Here is a 21,182-nt window from a genome sequence, read left to right as displayed (position 1 = left end):
CATATCTGGAGCGCAGACTATCAGACGACAACTCAGGCAAATCAGCTGCAATAAGACTGCGCCGCATGTTTGTTCTGTCTGAGTGTGCAACACATGGCCGGGAGTGTGTGAGATCAGTATAAAGCATACCTCGCCTGTGCTGCCGGGGCTGATTTGCATTGCAAGCCTCTGTCATGGGGTGATGATGCTCAGTAATATGTTTGCATGTGGAGCTTATGTAGACACACGCTGCTTAAACAGAGACACTTAAAGTGTCGACAGGTTCGGCTATTTGACAATCTGTTGTCTTCAAACAAAAGAAGGTATTGTATGTTTGGACGCAGGTGAAGGAGTCCTGACTTTGATTTCTTTCTTTGTCTCTATTTTTCAAGATTTACTGAACATATATTTATTTGAATAAGGAATTTACATGCATGTTAAAACTCAAGTTCAAAAGTTGAACATTTTCTCTCCACTCCCTCTTTGACAATATACAGTTGAGACAGAACGCTTCTGTAGGACCAGATTATAGAAACTGACTGACATTAAAGGCAGAATCATTAAAGCATCTTAAGTGGTCGCATCCTGACACTTAGATGTGGAAAATAGACAAGAAAACAACACAGATAATAAGAAAAAGACGAGTGAATACACCCATATTAAAGGGGCACGATGTAGTTTATCATTTACAGTATTAATGAGGCAATAATACCAACTCAGAAATATAGATTGTTTTTCCATAACTGAATGAACAAGCTGTGCTCAGAGGAAAATAAGGTCCACAGAACACTGTCTGGAGCTGGAAAGGTGGCAGGGTCCGCCACATATAAACAAGGTAAAGCAGTATGAAATTGTTTTGTTCTTTAAGGTCAGTGTGTAAATTCAGTTTGTTTTGTCGTGAAAATTAAGATAGTTTGTTTCTTTAGTTTGTTTATACATATAAAAAAGATATTTTTCTTCTGATTCAAATTTATTCCCCAAAACTACATAATGCACCTTTAAAAAAAACATTACTGAATAAAGGCCCACATGTCAGAATATACCCCTGAGAAGAGATTTAAACAACATTGGGTCCAAAGAGTATAGTTGATCTGATGGTGTCCTTCAGTGTTAAAGGGAAAGTTCACCCACAAAAGAAAAATTCAGTCATTTTCTCCTCACCCTCGTACCGTGGGAAATGTTGGGCTTAAAAATAGTTATTTAACCCCTTTAATGTGCTTCAGTGACAATAATAGCTGACAAAACAGTGTAAATAATATATTTCCAAACCAATTTTGGGTTCTTGTTTATGCTGGATGAGCTAAATTGAGACATTTTATGTCTTTTTAAAAGCTCCCCATCTGCTTCTCTTCAGGCAAATGCTTCAAAGGTGTTTTAGCTGTGAAGCTCCATAAAATGTTTTGTGGGCTACAACTTCCCCTGACTCTCCATCAGCATGAGGTGTGAGTAGATATTGACTGAATTCTAAATTTTTTGGGTGCACTTACCCTTTAGGCGTCCCCGTCAGGTAATGGAAGGACACGCTGAGGCTGACAAACGTGGGGCTACACCCTGTGGTTAAGCTCTTTCCATGACCACATCCAGCAATTCAAATAACCCGGCGGATGATTGTGTGGCTCAGTTTTAAAGAGCTCTGCGGCCAAAAGCACCTGCAATCAGTATAACACAAATGAACAGAGCATGATTTCACAAACGATGTGATCGTGCATAAGAAATTAAAATGAATATAAACTGTAGCAGCATGTGGTCGTTATAAGAGGCACAAAATCATCTGAGCTGTATTATTACTGTGTGTGTTTACATCGACATGTGGGGTGCAAATAGGGAGAATTACGAAATCAGAATCTTTTCACGCTCCCTTGTTGTGATCCGACTCATTATGATCTCATGTGAACCATCATGTTCTCTTATGGTTTTATGTATTTTAGCGTGATGGGAGAGGGTTGACATGTGGTCAGAATTCATCTCCTCACTTTGCATATGATTTCCATTGCAGATGGCCACTGCTTCATGCAAACTAGCGCCATATTCTTTTTTTCTAATCGACTCTAAGTGAACATGGGAAGATTTTCCACACATGAGCAGGAGAGGCAGTCAGGTCCACAGTGTGAAACTCTTTCTCTTATCACCATCAGACAAACAATACGGACCAGTCGGGTTTCCAAAGGTGGATGTTTTAGTTGTTTTCTCTCAGAGGGATGTGTATTATTGTCGCCATAGAAACCCCACCCCTCCACCCTCTCCGAGCAACAGGAAATGTTTTGACTCTTTCAGGAGATGGAGCCTCGTGAGTTGAATGGTGAAGCGAAAGAGCAGCTCGTCAGCACTCTGACGCTCGTTACGCTCCACTGAGAACGGGACCTCCAAGTGGGACCCATTAGCATAAAGTCCTTTAGCTGCACAATGCTGGTTGTCTATCGGTTGAATTTCAGTTCACTCATTCTGTGACTAACAAACATCACATTCAACTCTTCAAGATCAATCAGCAAACAATCACTGAAGAACTATTCCAGGTTCTAACTGCAGTACTCTGGCCGGTGGTGACTTTGCATCGACTGGGACGAGGCCAAAGTCATCGACCGGGCGTCAGCAGCCGAGGAGGATATTAAGCCATAAACAATTCATGATGCCTTAGACCGCCCTTCAATAGAGCATCCTTGCCCACATATTCATTAAGCCCCATTCTTGGGTCACATGATGACAACACAGCCATGTTCATGACAACAGAGCAAACAGCGGACGAAGAGAGATGCAGTTAAGAACAAAAAGGAACTCTGTGTTCAGTGTGAACTCTCAGTGGTTAGTTGATTTAATCACACAAAGAAAGAGATAAGTCTTTATTTACTTAACTAGATTTTAACACGTTTATTGCACCCGAGCCTTCACCCGTGACTTTGGTTTCAAAAAGGATGTCAGCTGGTTAGAGAAGTTCTGGTTAAGGTTAGTTTCAGTTTTCAAAAGGTTCAAAAGGTTCAGTGGTTCAGTGGTTCAGTGGTTTATTTGATTGTCTTTTTACAGCATGGAGTCGTTCAATGAAATGCAAGTTGTTGTCCCTATATGTTACGCAAGAAGAAAGACAACAACTATCTTTATGGTGGAGTGTTGAAGATGAGTTCAGGAGATTGAATACACTGGAAATATTGTAACTCCAAAAGTAAGTAAAAGAAACAATGAAAACAATTTGTCTTTGTCTTGTAATCAGTTAAACATCTGCCAATAAAAGACATTCAAATCATCTAAAACCAGGTCCAGTGTATCTCCTTGAAGTGCTGTTTTCTATCTGATTGTGTCTTATATTAAATTGAATGAGATGGATTGACTAAAGATTAGATTAGAAACTTTTGCAGTGCAGTTTTGAGTTTAAACATCCTGTCGGCTGCATGCTGTTTGTCTCTCTTTCACCTTCCAATCTAAACTCTACAGATATTTTCACTTCCTTAGAGAGAGACGGCGCTCGGCTTCAGAGCCGTCTGCAGGAGGCAGCGCGAGGAGCTGCTGGACGGAGAACAGAGGCTGACATCAGTCCTCCAGAGGGCAGCAGAGTCATGAAGCAACCAACCACAGCTGGTGACCACCGGCTGAAGAAGGAGTGGGACCTTGAAGTAAAAGATAAGAGCTTGGATCATGTGTTTTTATGTAACCGTGAGATGGTTTTAAATAGATTGTTTCTTTTTAAACTCAATGCCAGACAAGTAATTAACAAATTGGTTTCAGCAGATCCACATGAGTCCTTGAGTTGTTGTCGTCAGAAGAGAATGAAAGTTGTCACTATTATTATAGAGGGTTGATGCAACCTTGGCAGGGGGGCTTAACATTATTAATGGCTGAAGGTTTTCTTTTATAGAAAAGGCTGCGTGTGCTGTGTGTGGTCTGACAGAAGTGGGCTTTTCAAGGAGGAATGGAAGAATTTATTGTGGGTCAAGTCAGGTTGCGAGTCAGAACATATCTCTGGTGACACCCTTGCTTGGAAATCTTGGTCTGATTCTTGTGAATATTCCAACTTTAAAGCAACGTAGTGGAGAAATTGGCATTTTATGTGATTTGGCGCCTCCCACGGTCTGTAACACTTTGTCAGATGTTATGTAGGTGCTGACTACAAACAAAACTAATGACGTCATTACAATGTTACGTGTTGAACGCTTGTATCTTGAAGTAAACATGTAGTAACGCTGTGATCCGACCCTCTGCAGAAATAAGTGATGGAGGGTGGAGTGAATGAGACTGAGACAACATTCATACTGTTACAAGAAACTGTGCCATCAAAATGATTTTGAAGCTGCTACTTTAAGATAAACAAGTAACAGAAAGTTGCTTTAAGGAAATCCAACAGTGAATTGCTGGAATGTATAATTTCTGTATCTGTTTTGTTAATCTTTGTTGTTATCAGGCATTTATTTAATGACAATATTGTTTTCCTTTTTTGGATCTGTTAACCTGGAAAAGAAAAGATTTGTTGCAGGTTCTGTCGTCACATTTATCTTTAGTCTCTATTACAGAGTCACAGAGATAAACATCCAGTTTTACATCCATTTTATCTTTAAAGACCCAGAAGCTCATTAAACAGAACTCACTGCTCTTCTGAAGGTATTTCCACAACTCTCAAGACTAAGAATATGAAATATTCTGATCACTGTATAAAAAAAAGTAAAACATTAATATTTATCACCACTGTTGGACACTGAAAATGAATGTCCACGTTCAATTTGTGCAAAGCAAAGTGTGAAAGTTTTGTCCTTTACCTTATATCTACATTGACGTTACTTTGCACTATCTTATATTCTTATACAAAATAAGTATATATAAATATAATAACATAGTATATTCATGTATTTAGTATATATTTTCTCATATCATACCAAAGAACCATGCAAGGACGTGTGCAGGGATAGAAATGATTATTTATTTTTTTCTGTGTGTTGGAGGAAATGTTTTTTTCATCCAGATTGTCAGCAGAGTCTTTCTGCTGTTCAGGCAGCTGTACGTGTTAACAAGGAGATTATTTTTTCAGAAAAACTGATCCGCAGCTCTGTAATGCACGGGACACACAAACTGGGCCGACTTTATCTGCAGGTAACATCAGCAGCAGCCGATGACCAGAGTCCAGGTGGCCCAAATCCCAACTGAGCCTTAACACGATGATGAATTACAGCCAGTCTTTGATGAATCATCAGAGGAGTTAAATAGTCACGATGCGCTGCAGGCCCACAGAAGAGTTCCAGTCAGTGTCTGCGTGTCATCAATATTAGCTTCTTCCTGCACGATGAAGTATATAATTATGCGCGCCACACTGTCAGACTGACTTTGAAGTTTCCTCTCTCTCTTTCCGTTAGACATTTTCTGAATTTCCACAGCTTTGTTGATAACTAAATGCACCAGTAAATTTCTGTCTTATCGGACGTGTTAGATAAAAGGCTGCTATTGTACGTGGCCCCTCTCCATTCAAACAGCAGCTCGGGCTCCAACTAGATGACCTCATTTCCAGGCAGCCTTGGGGGCTTTGCTTCACATAGTGAAGTGGAGAGAGCTTCATTGTAAGCTGTTTTTTTTTTTTACATGCACATCAGAGTGGTGCAAGGCAACTTCTGAATGAGGGTGTTCTTACCGCGAGGACACTATGTAACAAGATGTTTTCGAGGACTTTGTGCAATACTGATGTGCTTACTCCGGCCAGATCAGGTGGAAGCTGGCCGATGTGCGTAAGTCAGAAGAAAAAACTAGTGACGGGAGAGGTGATTTGGTGTGAAAGGGGATTATCTGTGTGCATAGGGGTGATGGCTTTTATCACTCATGGTGCTGTGAAATAATATACATAATTTGCCCTGCGGCAGTGCATCCTTTATGGTTCCTGCCTGTCCTCTTTTCAACTCTGAACACTTACATTTCAGCCCATGAATGTATACGCACACAGGTCAGCTTGCATGTGACTCCATCTGACACAATTAAACAAGGGGATGACGCTTTTGAGGACACATATCCATTCACATATGCAGACTCTTATTCAGTGCCTGTGCGAGGAAGCCTTCGTATGACGTAACCATGCAAAGCGTCACCGGTAGCCAGCGAGGACTTGACACGGCTGTGCAACCCTTGTGAGTTTTACATTCAGTGTTGGGCTTTAATTCCACACAAGCCATCGCCAGCGTCATGAAAACGACTCTCGAGTTATTTTGACATTTCCCATGGAATCACAAGAACCATTTATAGGCCACCATATAATACACTTGTGGTCTTTGTACCTCGTACTACTACAAATTCACAAGTAGATCTCTTTCTGTTGTCACTAAAGATAATCTCAGGAATAACCAATGTTGACACGGACGCTATCTGGTGTCTTGATTACAAAGACACTGAATGGAAATGGGACCATGATTTATAAAATGACCATCATGCTGTATTAAAGAAGACCTGAAACTCCCAATCGAGACCATAAATTCACAAGGAAACTGTTTACAGATGTAAATAATCAAGTGAGAAGTAGGGTCATTTTCTCATAAGCTTACATGCAATTGGACTTCCTTTTGCAACCTCTGGAGTTGAAAGAAATCAATGGTAAAATAGACCATTTCCATGTGTGATATCACTCTCTGTTCACGATGTGGCATGTACACTGCCTTTGCCAACAAGTGTGTATCTGAGTTTTTGAGTGTATTTGTGGAGGTTTTGTGTGTTTTTGTGAAGACTTTGTGTCATTCCATTTAGCCTCTCTGTGACACTTTGGTCCTTGAGCTGGTAGAAGGAGGTAAAACAATGCAAATTAGCAATCAATAAATTCACCAACTGTAGGCAAGAGACTTACGCCTTCCTCCGTCTGCGGAAGTCTCTTGCCCACAGTTGGACCTCCGCCTGCCTCACCACCATGCGAGATTTGTACCTTCTCTTCTATGAATAATTATTTGAACTTCTTCCACCACCTGGTGTAATTGGGTCGAACATTTTGTTTACTTGTTGCTCCACTTGCAGAACCATGACAGCATGGGAGTGATTCTGTGAGTTTATTTCTTTGCCAGGTGACTTTTATCTAGATGTTTCCCTTCAGTCTCCGAGTACAAATACAGGAGATTTACCTTCTCATCTCACTCTCTGCCACAAAACAAACAACTCTTGACTATTTAACCTAACAATTTCCACATGTTACTCATCCTGATAATTCAATCATCAGGTTGAGTAATCCTACTAATATTTTTTTTTTTGGTTTTTTAAAATTATTTACAATTACCGCAAATAATTAGACGAGCCGGAGGGTCTAGGATATTGGAAAAAGGAGCTTCTCAGAGACAGGAAACCAAAGACGCCCACACACATGTAGTGAAGACACAGAATCAAAGCCTCATATTGATTCGTGTTGATGACAAATGGTCGAACGGCAGGAGTGAGGCTCACGGATGCACCAGCACAGTTTTCTGCGACATAACTACGCCCACATTCAGATGATAAAATGTAATATATTTATGTGACATTAAATCATCCAGCTTGACCAGAATGTAAAAGGCGCAGCGGTTCTTACACACACACACTCGACGTGACATCCCAGAAAATCAACTAACAGGCCGATGTTGATGTGATCAGCGCGCCATAAGTCTGAATCAGGACGAGCACCATAAATCATGTCGTGTTTTCTCATATTGAATCATGCGTATATGCACTCTCCTCGTTTCATTTGCAGTATTGTTTCGTGGAGAAGGGGTCCATTATTCTTTGTGGTAATTCCATCAAAGTAAGGTCATCCACCAACTGGGGCAGACTGCGTCACCGGGTTTGGTTGAAAGGTCAAAACAACTGAGTTTTAAAGGTTAACGTCCTGCAGCAGCAGAACATCGGCACGACCCTCTCCTTTTGTCCTCTTTTTAATAGTGCTTTACCGTTTTTATTTCATGCCCGAGCCACTCAAACTTCTCTTCACATCATCGCCTACAGCTCCGCAACGCAGGAGAATGTGTTTGCGCTGGAGAGGCCAGTGCTTTCCATGGTCCTGAAACAAACATCTCTCTCTCTCTCTGTTCTCTGTCTGTCTCAGCCTCTTGTTTATTCAAATGTGCGACCCTAGCTCAAGGGATACCACACAACAGTCACTAATAGCCCACGTAACCCCTCCCTTCTCTGTCTGTCAGTCTCTCTTTCTGTCTCTCGAACACACAAAACACTCTCACACTCTGGTTCTTGTCAGAGGAGGAGCGACATCAACGTTGGGTTCCTCTCCGCCTCTGCCTCCGCTCCAGTGTGTCGACCGAGGTGAGAGGAACATGGACCGGACCCAAGCGGCTCATCCACGTCGTTCTCAGCAGACAAGGTGAGAGAATATTTCCCTGTGGATTTCTGCCAAGGTAAGGACACTCCTTTAGAAAAATCTACAAACTTCATGGAGACGCAGGTTTTAAGTCAAGCTTGTTTTGGCACTCAGAAAGTCAGAGAATTTTGTTTAACATGTCTGGATTTTCACACAAATCCCCCCCAGGGTCTAAATAACACCCTCTAAAGTAGAAAAACAAATACACATTCACAGCAAAGATGTACACTTTACACATATGAAGCATTTGTAAGTTAATAGGACAGTAAAATATTGATGAAAACATCCCTCACAGACCTCATTTTCCAAGAACATAATGTCACATCTTATATATTGATTACACATTGATTGAAATTTTACCCTCCACGTGCTGTTTCGGCTTCCTGTCGAAGTTTTTTATACACCGGAGGGGTAGATATGGGTTTTATTGTTCCCCCTAGGCTGTTCTAGACATGTTTGTCTTCATTTCTCTCCCGAGCTGAAAGCTTTCAATCAGCCACCTGCATCAGATCCCGGCTCTGGATTCCCCAGTCTCCCTGCTCCCGAGGAATCCCCCCCGTGACTCCGTCTCTGTGTTTAATTAGATTTGAAACATGCAGCTCCTCCCTGAAAACTGTACCTACCAGATGAAATCAAGTTAGGTTTTTTTTTTAATCCCCGCTCATCAGCCCTCCTACTCTTGGACTCGCTCTGCTTGCATGGCACTGAAGTCCCCTGTTATGTATGTACCCACAGCTTTGAGAGATTATTTTCATCTTTTCCATCCCTCGTGCCTCATCTCCTCCGAGCCTTATTATTTCATTTTTATTTTTGCAATCCGTCCCACCTTGCTGGTCTTCTCTCCTCTGCACTTTCCGCGCGCTCTGGCTCTATTGCAGTGCAGGTTTTTCTCTCCTCTCTGTTACCACTGCCGTGTGAGGCCAAAGCTCAGGTTCATGTGAAATGTCCCACAGTTCAGAGACAGGACAACCAACTTACAGTAACTAGTGCAACAACATCAGGAACACCTGCTTCAAAATACTGCCTTGAAAAACTTTTTCATTTCTGTCAGATGTGCCCCCAAATAATGTGTACACTGTAATTTTTTTTTCAGGTCAAACATATTGTGTGTTTACTTGCTGCTGGCTGAGTTAAAATCCCATCCGTGCAAACACCTGAAATGATGTAACAGATTTCCAGTCAGAAACATGTTTGTCCTGGAGAGATATAGCAAGCAATAAAATGCATTTAAGAGATAAAAGCTTTTTTTCCCAATGAAATGATTAAAAACTGCGACACTTTGATCCTCGCAGTTGTTAAATCCTCCTTTTGATGGAGCTGTGTATCCACACCTGCTCGTGTGTTGGCAAACAAGCCTCTCGCTTCATCGTCTCGTCTGCAGGTAACTTTACTGACTCTGCGGCTGACTGTCGCCTATGGTTTGTGATATCAAAGACAGTCTTTTTAAGGCCGAGCTCACCCAGCCAGAGGAGTACTACTATATCCTACAAGCATATTACCGGCACAGCTGTTGCAGGCAGCATCTGCTGGATCTAATTACTATGTTTCTGTGGCTGTCAAGGAAATACTGTTTGCCTCTGTGACTCTCTCCAGTAGCCCTGAATAACAATTAGGGAGGTCCAGTAATGCAGTTCTTATTAGTGTGAATGAAGAGAAGAGGTGCGGACGGGCTCGTGAGCAGGCAGCGATCTCCCGCTCTGTTACGAACCAGTACCACATGACATGGAAACATCTTCACACCAGCTCATTAGACAGCTTGTTAACATACGCTGCGTGTGTGTGTGTGTGGGCGAAGCAGCTTTCAACAACAAGCCAATTCAAAGTGCTTTACATAAAACAGACAACATATAATCGATACACAAGGTAATTTAAAAAGACAATATAAATAAGGATTAAAACAGAGGGAGACAGAAGATTACAATTCTGTGAACAAATGCTCACAAGTTTTACTTACAGCTGCTGTAAGTGATTGAGTGTTGAATAGCGTTTTATTTCAACAGTAATCACAGCTACTGAGTGTTTGGTCAGTATCAAATATCTCGTACAGTAAAAGAGAAAAGAAAGCGGTCCTGTCTGCTCGTGGACCCACAGAGAGCAGGATCCTCCTGTTTGCTGCTGTGTGTCGAGATGACAGCTGCACATACATGTGGCGACATAGAGAGGAGGGAAGGGATTGCTAACTGCAACATGGACAGGAAGTTAGCTAAAACGACGACAACAGAAAAGCCTTCAGCACTGATCTCAAACCTTTCTGGGAGTTTGTTCTGCATGAAAATGCAGCTTCTCCGTGTTTAGTTTTGTCTCTGGAGACAGTAAGCTGACGGATCTCAGAGATTTTGTAACAGAGCAGCAGATCAGAAATGTGTTGAGGCACTGAAACAAACTCAAAGATCTGAGAATTGGACTTTTCGGGTTTTTGTGAGGACTGTGAATGTTGTAATGATCAAGTGCAGTGTTGGAGTAGTCGAGCCTGCTGAATGAATGAATAAACTGATGATTTCTACAACTCTTTTAATTGTTAATATATTCTTGAGGTGATAGTATGCTGAGTTTGTAATAATCTTAATTTGGATGATAAATGTAGGTCCTTGTCGTTAACCACATTAGAATTTCAGTCCTTGTTTCTGAACTTTAATGTTAACACCAGGAGCTGAGCAGTCAATCATCTTTGGGTCCAAAAACAGCTGTTTGTTCAGTGCACCTCAGTGTTTCCATGGGAACATAATCACCTGATGGCATCAATATATAAATGGTTGTGTTGTCCATGTAATTAAGGTAAGAAATTGTTTTGTTTCCCATAAGAACAGTTAGTGGGAACATGTAGATGTTGAGCAGAAGAGGTCCAAGAATGGAGCCTTGTGGAACGCCACATGACATATTTCCACGATTAGATATGTAATAACAAGTCGAAACAAAACAGTCCCTGTCCTTCAAACTGGATTCAGTCCAGGTTTGCACTGTGACATATAGGCCCACCCAGCTTTCCAGTCCATCTGTTAATGTGTTGTGGCTGACTTGATTGTTGATTGCAGCGCTGAAATCTAATAATATCATGAGAGAAATGTTTCCAGTGTCTGTGTGGATGTCATTCAATACTTTAACAAGAGCAGCTTCTGTGCTGTGTTGTGATCGAAATCTTGACTGGAAAACATCAAAACAGTTCTGAAGGACCAGGAGGGTGTTAAGCTTTTGAAAAACAGCATTTTCAACATCTTCTTTTTATTTTAAGAGTGGTTTTATAACTGCAGTTTTCATGGCTGGTGGAGAAAAGCCTGAGAGTAGAGAAGTGTTGACTAATTGCAGAAGATCTGATGCAGTTGAAAACATTTTTTCAAAAGTAGGTCGGATTTCTAGGCAGCAGGAGGAGGATTCCCAATGCTGCACAATCTCTTCCAAGGTAACATGTGCATGGTTGATAGGATCAAAAAATGTGATCCTAATTGAATAAAATTAAGGACAATACAGTCCCTTAACCTGGTACTGGAGGACTGGAGAGCTTGTGAATTTTATCACTTAAGGTGGAGCTGAATTTGTTGCGGATTTAGCAGACAGAAATTCAGATATTAGAGTAAATACAGACTGTGGCTGACTAGTAAATTTTATTAAAGGAACTACAGCTGCAGATTAAGTTGAGCACATGATGTCTGCTTTACTGCTAATCAAACAGGAAGAGGAATAAAGACTCAAAAAGAAAGAAAACTTTTGGTGACCCTGCTGACTCAGAGCATGTAGGAAAGGGTTGTCTTCTCTTTTTTGTTGACTTTGTTCTCAGAGACGTTGGTGTTGCAGAATGTGCTCGGTTGTGGTGGAGGCAGGCATCGTGGTGTCGTCAACTCTGCACCACAAAGAGCGAAATGATCATCACAGCTGTTTTTTGCCGAGCTGTTTTGACCTCAGTGATAAAAGCCTAGTGAACCTGTCGATCCCTCTGCTGACTGTTAGTGGTGGCTCACTATAAAAACTGGGCTTCTAGTTTGTCCTATGAAATCCTATATTAGCACATTTCTGATTGCTCTTTGTCAATAGCATTGCCCCCCGCATGCAGACTGAAATGATTCATTTTGAGTTGTCACAGACTATTTGTTTTTATTGTCTTACATCTTTTGTTTCTGATATCAGCATCGCCCACATCAAGAGTTACAGGTTGAATAATCTCTTAGGATGTGACATGACTTTTTTTTTTCCTTTTTCTTTTGGCTGGCACACTTTATATGACTCCCATGTCCAAACTAATCAGCAGCCATCTCCACGTCTGCCTCAAGGAGATATTGTAATGTTCTGTTGATGTGATCCGCTGTTTATGCCTATCTTTGGCTGTCTGCCAGATGTCTGGGTCGAAAGTTGGCTGAGTCAAATCCATAAATTTGGCCTTCTGTGGAAGTCTGCAGTCTTGCGCTTATATCTCAAGGTTTTCCACTGAGATTATCCCAGCAGGTAGAAATCCCCTTCACAGCACAAGAGTTCAAAGGTTATGGAGGAGTTATGGTGTCAGTCAGACAACTCTGATGAGCCCACTCACCGGCAAAGGACATAGGAAAAGTGTTGATACTTCTGATGGTTTCTGATAATGAATGTTTGCATTAACGGTGCTAAATGGACCCGTTTATAATGTATTTCTATAAAACTCTTGCAAACGATCACATCAAAGCACATGCAAATATGTTTTTGTCCGTAAGGAGCAGAGGTGGAAAGTAACTAATAGCATACTTGAGAGGATCTTTGTTTTTTTTTCATCCACATCATTAAAGCGACACAAAGTAAATCCTGGAGTAAGACAGTTGATTGTCGAGTCTCATTGTCAGGTCGACAGATACTGACACTGTGAGGTGGTGTCGGATCTGAACCACCAACCCAAAGTGTCAGTATTTGACAACCTGGGGGATGAAACTCAACAATCAACTGTCTATCCTAGAGAAGTTGCATTGTGTTGCTTTAATGTTTTGATCATTATAGTCACAAGCTACTTGAGGCATTAAAAGAGTACTGCTCCAAATACACCAAAGCATCAGAACCAGAGCTATCTTCTTTTTTATTCCATGCATGTGGGTCCACGACACTAATTAACTCTCACAAACAAATAATTACTTATAATGAATATCTATATGTCCACATAAGTAGCTATAATGATCACAACAACTGGCTAAGTAGGCAATACCATCGATGTGTGGGTTGTATTTAAACAATATACCAGGTACAGTGTTGTTTATTTGTCATCATACAGTGTTGCATAATAAAGGGAAGTTTGTAAACACCTCGATGCTACACAAATTACAGAGCATATATACAGTTATTAATATAGAAATATACATACGTGGTGCATCTTTTGAATCTGCGTCAGGGTGTATGTAAACAGCAGCAACAAGATGGTGATGATAGTGTGGTGGGCACTTGCAGAGCAGATGAAGCCACATTGGAAACGTCCATTCTGAGGAAAAGTTTCAGTGCAGTAAGAGGTCAGGCTCATATCTCACAGGCGAGGCTATGAAGACGTAGTGAAGCGTGCAGTCATTTCCTGCAGGCGCTGCGTATGCAGCACACACTGTCCAGGTTTCACAGGCCGGCTTTGTAAGTTTTCTTTGCAAATGCATCACAAAAAAAAAAGAAACCGTCGGAGGAGAGAATGATGAATGGGAGGATGTTTTGCTGCCTTTTCATCTTTAGAAGTTAACGTTACAGTAGCTCCCGACAGACTGGAGAGAAAATTATTCACGGTGCTGCTCAAAGGCTAACAGCGACTACCAGGAACATTTAGGATGGCGTCTTACAATCAGCGTGTGTCAGTCAAGACGCCTTGAATTTGACAGCTTTGACTGTGAGTGTCTGTGCTGGTCTGTGTGAATTATAGAATGACAACTTAATATTTCTATTTGATAACTGTATCTCCCTGGGTGGGCTGCTAAAGTAGAGCCACGGGATACACTGATTTGAAAATACTTACTTAGTTATAGGACCTTCAAACCTCTTCCACCAAGACCCAACGTTAACCTTTACTGCCACACGGCCTAAAATATGACATCTACAAATCGATACCCTGCATTTCTAACCCTAAAGAGTAATAGTTACATTTTTTGTGACCCCATAATGAGAGGTGAGTTTAATGTAATCATGAGAACAGATTGTCGGCACCATGATGAATGCAGGTAAACACACTCATTTGCACATCCGCACAAATCGTATACAGCAACTCCACTGAGACCAAAATGTCGGCACAACTCGATCCTAGAAGTCACAACAGGCTGTCAAGACCAAGGTCCTGAAACACACACACACACCCACACACGCACACACGCACACACGCGCGACACACCAGGTCTTTCTCATCTGCGACAGAAAAGGGCCCAGAATGGGTCTTTGATGAGTAAGTGATAGAGTTACAGATGCTGTAATGAAGTTTCATCTGGCTGTAAGAGCAGGAAGGAAACATCTCTCAGGTACAGTATGATGTTATCATGTGGCCTAATGGAGTCACTTAGAGGGTTTTACCAGTATGCAACAACCCTCTTGGTCTCATCTAAGTGTCCTCACATTGATTTTCTGATCACAATACGTCCGTTAATCACATTGTTATGCTGCGTATGTATCGCAGGTCTATTCCCGACGTTTCTTGGTTTTTAACTGTAACTGTGATGTTTTGGTGTTTGGCTGCTTGTCTGCTTTCCTGGAGGCATTTCAAATAGGCAGTCCATTATAAAACACAAAAGAACAGGTATCTCCATATGCATGTCAGATGTTGTTTAGTAAATGCTTTTATCCAAAGCACCTAACAGCAGCACGAGTGCCTGGATGTTCAGCGTGGGTGGCCCCAGTAGAAATCCATCTGTGCAGTCGCTGGAAAAGACTTTCATAACTCACCAGTGCCAGAAAATCCTCCCTTTTTCTTTATTTCACACAGAAAGCTGAAACTGTTCCGCAGATAAACCGTCTTTCCCTCTCTTGACATTAGAAATGTGTCCTCTATTAAGGTTTATCTGTCCAAGAGAGCAAACACATCCACACCCAGACATTCCCTCCCATATGAAAACTCCAATTTTCAAACCAGGCAGTACCTATTTCATATCAAGGGGCAGAGATGTTGTTAGGAGCCCACTCCCCCACGCCTGAAGGATCAAGATAACAAATTGACATTTTTGAATGGGGCTCTCATGCATAGATTAGATCCTCTCAAAGGGCATTTTGTGACTTTCAAGGCCGAATGGTAGATGTAAATGAACCCTCTGGAGGTGTAGGTGACCTCGTTGGATGCTCTCGTTCAACCTGTCAGCTCGGATTTGATCAGAGTTAAGACTTCCAGGTCACTTAAGATGTGGTTAAAGATAGCAACCCGGGGAAAATAACACGAGCCGAGCGTCGACCGAGCGCCAAGACGGTTTTTAAAAAATCTCTTTATACGACAGAATTTAGGTCCAATCATGATGATTTATACAGACCTGCAGATTTCAAGCCTTTTAACTCCAGACCAGCTTCAACGTGTCATCCCTGATACGAGTATGTGGGGCACCGCTGCTGTATATTTCAAAACACAGATGCTGCAGCCTGTATTTACTCACCTGTCCATCTTTCACACCTGGGCCAAGCCGTAAGCTCAAAAGCACTCAAGCACCTGCCATGTGTTTACACGCTGACAGTTCCGCATGACTTTGCACGTGTAACCGCGCAGACAGATAAATGGGCACTCAAACACGAACATCACGGAACACGGCGGAGTAGCCGCAAAGAGGCCGATCATTTTCTAACGGTTTATAATGTGTGTTTACCTGGTACAGGCATGATTCGAGCCTGAAGCATCTGTGAGAAGGACTTCCAGAATCAGCAAGTATGGAGACTCTGAATTCATTCCAAGCCACCAACACCAGCAGCGAGGGCGACGCCAGCCTCTTCTCCGCGAGTCCGTACACGACCGTGGAGATTGTGCTCATCGTCCTGGTGGCCGGGTCTCTGAGTTTGATCACTGTCATCGGAAACATCCTGGTCATGCTCTCCATTAAGGTTTGGGTTTCCTCTTTTTTCATCATTTGTGATTAATGAGCGTGTTTCAAACATCCATCTCTGGACATCTTGAGAGGCACACCCCAGACTTGGAGATAAGAACACAGCATGTGAGGAGTGGTAATCTAATAGAAATGAGAAAACGCACATCACATTGCACAAAAAAAGATAAGCATCTGACAGCCTGCCCCGTGTTGTTTCTCTAAAGGTAAACAGGAACCTGCAGACCGTCAACAACTACTTCCTGTTCAGCCTGGCCTGTGCAGACCTCATTATTGGCGTCTGCTCCATGAACCTCTACACTGTCTACATTGTGATTGGCTACTGGCCCCTGGGAGCCGTGGTGTGTGACCTGTGGTTGGCTGTCGATTATGTTGTCAGCAACGCCTCGGTCATGAACCTCCTCATCATCAGCTTTGACCGTTACTTCTGTGTCACCAAACCGCTCAGCTACCCAGCGCGCCGCAGCACCAAGATGGCGGGTCTGATGATCGCCGCGGCCTGGGTCTTGTCCTTCATCCTGTGGGCTCCCGCCATTTTGTTCTGGCAGTTCATCGTCGGCGGCAGAACCGTCCCGCCAGACGAATGCTACATCCAGTTCTTCTCGAACCCAGCGGTGACATTCGGGACAGCCATCGCAGCTTTCTACCTACCCGTCGCCATCATGATCCACCTGTACTGGCGCATCTCCAAGGCCAGCCGCAGCCGAGTGAGGAGGGAAAGCAGGAAGACGTCCGGCACCAGTCTGGGAGATGGCCCCTGTCCCAGCCAGGAGGACGGATGTGAGAGCCAGAACACCTGCATCACTGCAAAAGAGGCTCAAGAGGAGGCTGGACACGAGAAGGAGGCGGAGCAGCAGCAGAACGGAAGCGGGCCCTGCAAAGACGACAGAACTGTCCAGGTGGCAGCCAGCGCAGACCGCGTCCACGCCTCGACGTCTAAGGACACTGCGGTCCCTGCACCGTCACAGAAAGGCTCAGAGGGTGAGAAGACAAATCAACCACAGCCACCTTCCCCGGGGAACTCAGCCACTGACAGACAGAGTTTGGTCACAAGGAACCTGTTCAGGGTAAATTTGTTGCTTGTACATCATGATTATCAGTATTTCTGACCATGCTAAGACTCCAGGGATGGCAATGTCAGTCAGTCAGTCGGTCTGGTCCAGACTGAATGAAACTATTAGATGGATCACAAGTTTTGTACAGACGTTTACAGTCCTCAGAGGATAACACCTAGTGACTTTAATGAATGAGTGAAATGTCTCAAGAAGAGTTGGATGCGTCTTCATAAAATTGGAATTAGACCTTCACGTTTCCTCTTAGAATAAATTACAATAACTTTGATTATCTCTCTTTTAATTTAGCGCCATCTCCAGTTTACAAAGTTAACTTGTCCAGTATTTTTTTTAATTATCTTAAATATCTGCTAAACCAATAGAATTCCCATGAGCTCAACTGCAATCTTCTTTGTGTATACTGCTAATTACCAACACCTAAACTAAGATGGTGAACGTGGTTATTGTTACACCAGCTGCACTTCAGCAGACTAACATTGTCATTGTGAGCATATTAATAACAATACATTTTATTTAACAGGTGCCTTTCACGGCACTCAAGGTCACCTTACATCATAGAAATACACAGTTAGACAACAATAAGTTTAAAGGTACAATATGTAGAATTTTGATTAAACAATTCAAAAAGTATAAAAACAACAGTTCTGATGTACTGTCTAAGACAAACAAACACCACCACTCTCAGGGTAGTCTGGCTAGCTGCACGGCTAACCAAGCTAACAAGCTAACAGTATCAACAGTCATGGGTGGATAAACAGCATGGACATTTCTTACAAAGTACACCTTTAAAAGCAATCAATAAAACATCTCTTCCTCCTCTGATTTTTCCAGGTAACAAAGCAGACTGCTGTGGCAAAGTGGAAGAGGAAGGGCATCTCCTCCAGGGAGAAAAAGGTGACGCGCACCATCATGGCCATCCTGGTCGCTTTTGTGGTCACGTGGACGCCGTACAACGTGATGGTCCTGATCAACACCTTCTGCTCCGTCTGCATCCCAAACGCCCTGTGGACCATCGGCTACTGGCTCTGCTACATCAACAGCACCATCAACCCGGCCTGCTACGCCCTCTGCAACGCCACCTTCAAGAACACCTTCAAGCACCTGCTTCTGTGCCAGTACAAGAACATACGAACAGCGCGATGAGGGTGAACACACCAACTCATGTATAAGTTGTGATCTTGTAAACTGCGGTCACACAAATATGGGAATGAACATGTTAAAATATAGACTAGATGTGTTATTATTGTACACGTTCTCCATTTCTTTTTCATTTTCCCACATCGAGAATTAATCTTGACTGTAATGACTTTAAAAACACGTGGCGTTGCGTTATAATTCTCTAGACGGTGCATTCTGGTGGAGATGCAGTTTATTGTGAAAAGGTTAGATTTGACTGGGTGTCAGTAGGGGTTTTACTTTGACGGGATGTTTCCCCTCTTTGCTCCTCCTATGAACTTGTGCAGTATTTTCTTTAAGATGCAACCTGTTTTTTTTTTACCCCCAACAATATAATTGTGATAAATGTGAACAGTGATTTTTTTACTCTAGAATAAAAGTGTAACTCCAGTATAAAAAGAAGATAACATACAGGTGACAGCCAAACTAGAGAGAGACTAAGAGAGTATTGAGTGCATGTGTGTGTGTGAGAGAGTGTGTGTGTGTGTGTGTGTGTGTGTGTGTGTGTGTGTGTGTGTGTGTGTGTGTGTGTGTGTGTGGTTAGAGTCACTCATATTAAGCGAACGACCTCTGTAATCCATGTTGTTGTAAAATGAGCCCAAGTGTAACATTTGTCCATCTCTTCCCCTTCTTCTGTCTTCATGTATTACAATGTTTTCCGTAAATAAAAGCAGTAACGAGAGAGCGTTTTGTTTGGGTTTCTCACAATCTTTGTGGTCAGAGCAACATATGAGCCTCATTTATTGGCATCCATGGCCACATCGGGCTTTTAATGGGGCGTCGTGACTTCAGTCCAGTTGCTGCTGGGCTGCTGCCTGACTGGAAGAACCACACACTGCACCACAAGCAGAAATGCAGCACTGCAGTAGTCTGCACGCTGGAGGAAACGGGGCAAACCCCTGCGAAGCAGAGTGTCTGTAAAGCAGAGCTGCATTTCAGTTATTTCACAGTGTTGTTTCACCACCGCTGAGCTGAACATGGTCGGCAAAAGCTGCATATTGTGTCGTCTGTACGGGAGATTATAGCTTCATTCCACTCAGTTAGAATGGAGCAAATCTCATTAAATGTTTCAGGGCTTTTTTCCTTTTAGCACCCGAGCACCACCTCAGCCAAATGAACGTGTAATCGATGTTGAGATCATCAAAACTGACTAAATGACTTTTTCCAGATCTAATAGTTGTAGTTTGTCCTCAGTGGACTTCTTTGGTTGTGTGTGTGTGTTGTTTGTTCATCACATGTTCCAGCTTTTGCCAATTTTCTTTCTAACACAGAGGTAATAATGGTCCAAATTTATGTGAAGTGCATATTTTAATCATATTTTTCTTGGAAGAGGGTCGTCAGATACCACGCCAAATAATTCCTCCACAAACTTTGGGAAATAACATGTTTTTGTAACCAAATGTAACTAGTTCTCTAAGTAAACAAACTCTGCTCTTTCCTTTTCTGAGCAGCACTCCCTGTTTTTGCTTTTCCTTATATAACCCAGATCCTGCCCAACAATAAAGATGCTTCATGAGCAAAGAGGCAAAACAAGATTGTGCAATCCCACATTTGCATGTTTTTCTTTCTCTGAATGCTTCTGTGTTTCTTTCCCCTCTAGTGTAACAGTATACATTTCCACCATGAGCAGCTTATGTGGTTTCTATGTAAAAATCTACTGGGAGACAGATAGCAAAAAGAGGGAAATGGAAGAATTGCAAAATCAAGAAAATCAACACTACATGAACTGATAACAGTGTCTCAGTTAAGAGAGAAAAAAGACAACTACTCCTTAATTTGAAAGGTGTCATAGTGAACACCTCGCTGAGCACCAACAGGGACATTTTTATATTCCTGCCAGTTTAACACCAGAGTCTGAAATTCCTGCACTGAGTAGAAACGTGGAGAGACTCAGACTGTGGAGTGTAACTGTAACAAACCCCTCCTGCTGCTTCTCCCTCTGGTCATAAACCTCTCCTGGATCCTGTCAGCCACCAGAAAACCAACCAGAAGGAGTCAATCTGAAATCTGCTCACAGGCTTCACACTGAGGATAGAAAGGACAGAGGGTGTCTCTGTGTGTGTGAAGAGGAAACTCCTGGCGTAGCTGTGGGACGGCTGCGCCCTCTAGTGGAACCGATGAATCAAGCTGCAGCACCGAAAGCCTCATCAGACAGAAACCTTAAAGCTTTATCTATATCCAGTCCATTAGTTCAACACTTGCTAGGTGTGTTTAACAGAGTGAAAATTTAAAAATGTGAGCTTGATCACTGTCTGTTTATAATGCAAGCTGCACAAGAATTGAACAGAAAGACAATCAATACTCAAAGATGTAGTGATTTCTTAATGAAAACATCATTAGAGACCAAGTCTCTCGCCTCAGCCTGCATCCCACCAAACGTTACCTGAACTAAAACCTTCAACAACGACCAAAACTTAAAGGAGAGGTACACAATTTTTCAAGTCTTTCTAAATACTACAGTCAGGTGCTGATACGAACATTGACGCGGGTAACACTTGCTGAAATCTTCCTTACAGTTCATTTGGGCCATTTAAATAGATCCAACCTTGTTTCTGTTTTGGAGATGAGACTCAAAAATCTACTTTCCTTACCAATAGTGATTTCAGTGTCAGTTAGCGAACAGTTTCCTCTGACATCAAGGTCACGGGCCTGCTGTCATCAGGGATCCAGCAAAATGTGATC

The 21,182-nt window shown here is 42.4% G+C and overlaps 1 protein-coding gene across 1 annotated transcript; it reads left to right on the top strand.

Moving 5' to 3' along the window:
• Positions 1-7,761: 7,761 nt before the first annotated feature.
• LOC115586753 (muscarinic acetylcholine receptor M2-like) lies at positions 7,762-19,182 on the top strand. The gene is made up of 4 exons (XM_030426091.1): positions 7,762-8,266; positions 16,027-16,249; positions 16,458-17,318; positions 18,156-19,182. The coding sequence occupies exons 2-4, from the start codon at positions 16,079-16,081 to the stop codon at positions 18,465-18,467; spliced, it is 1,344 nt and encodes a 447-aa protein (XP_030281951.1). The 5' UTR covers positions 7,762-8,266; positions 16,027-16,078; the 3' UTR covers positions 18,468-19,182.
• Positions 19,183-21,182: the final 2,000 nt, after the last annotated feature.

The sequence above is a fragment of the Sparus aurata genome, chromosome 8, assembly GCF_900880675.1.
Source record: "Sparus aurata chromosome 8, fSpaAur1.1, whole genome shotgun sequence".
In the NCBI taxonomy this organism is placed as follows: domain Eukaryota; kingdom Metazoa; phylum Chordata; class Actinopteri; order Spariformes; family Sparidae; genus Sparus; species Sparus aurata.
The sequence above is the reverse complement of the archived record's forward strand: the minus strand, read 5'-3'. Positions and strand labels throughout refer to the sequence as shown.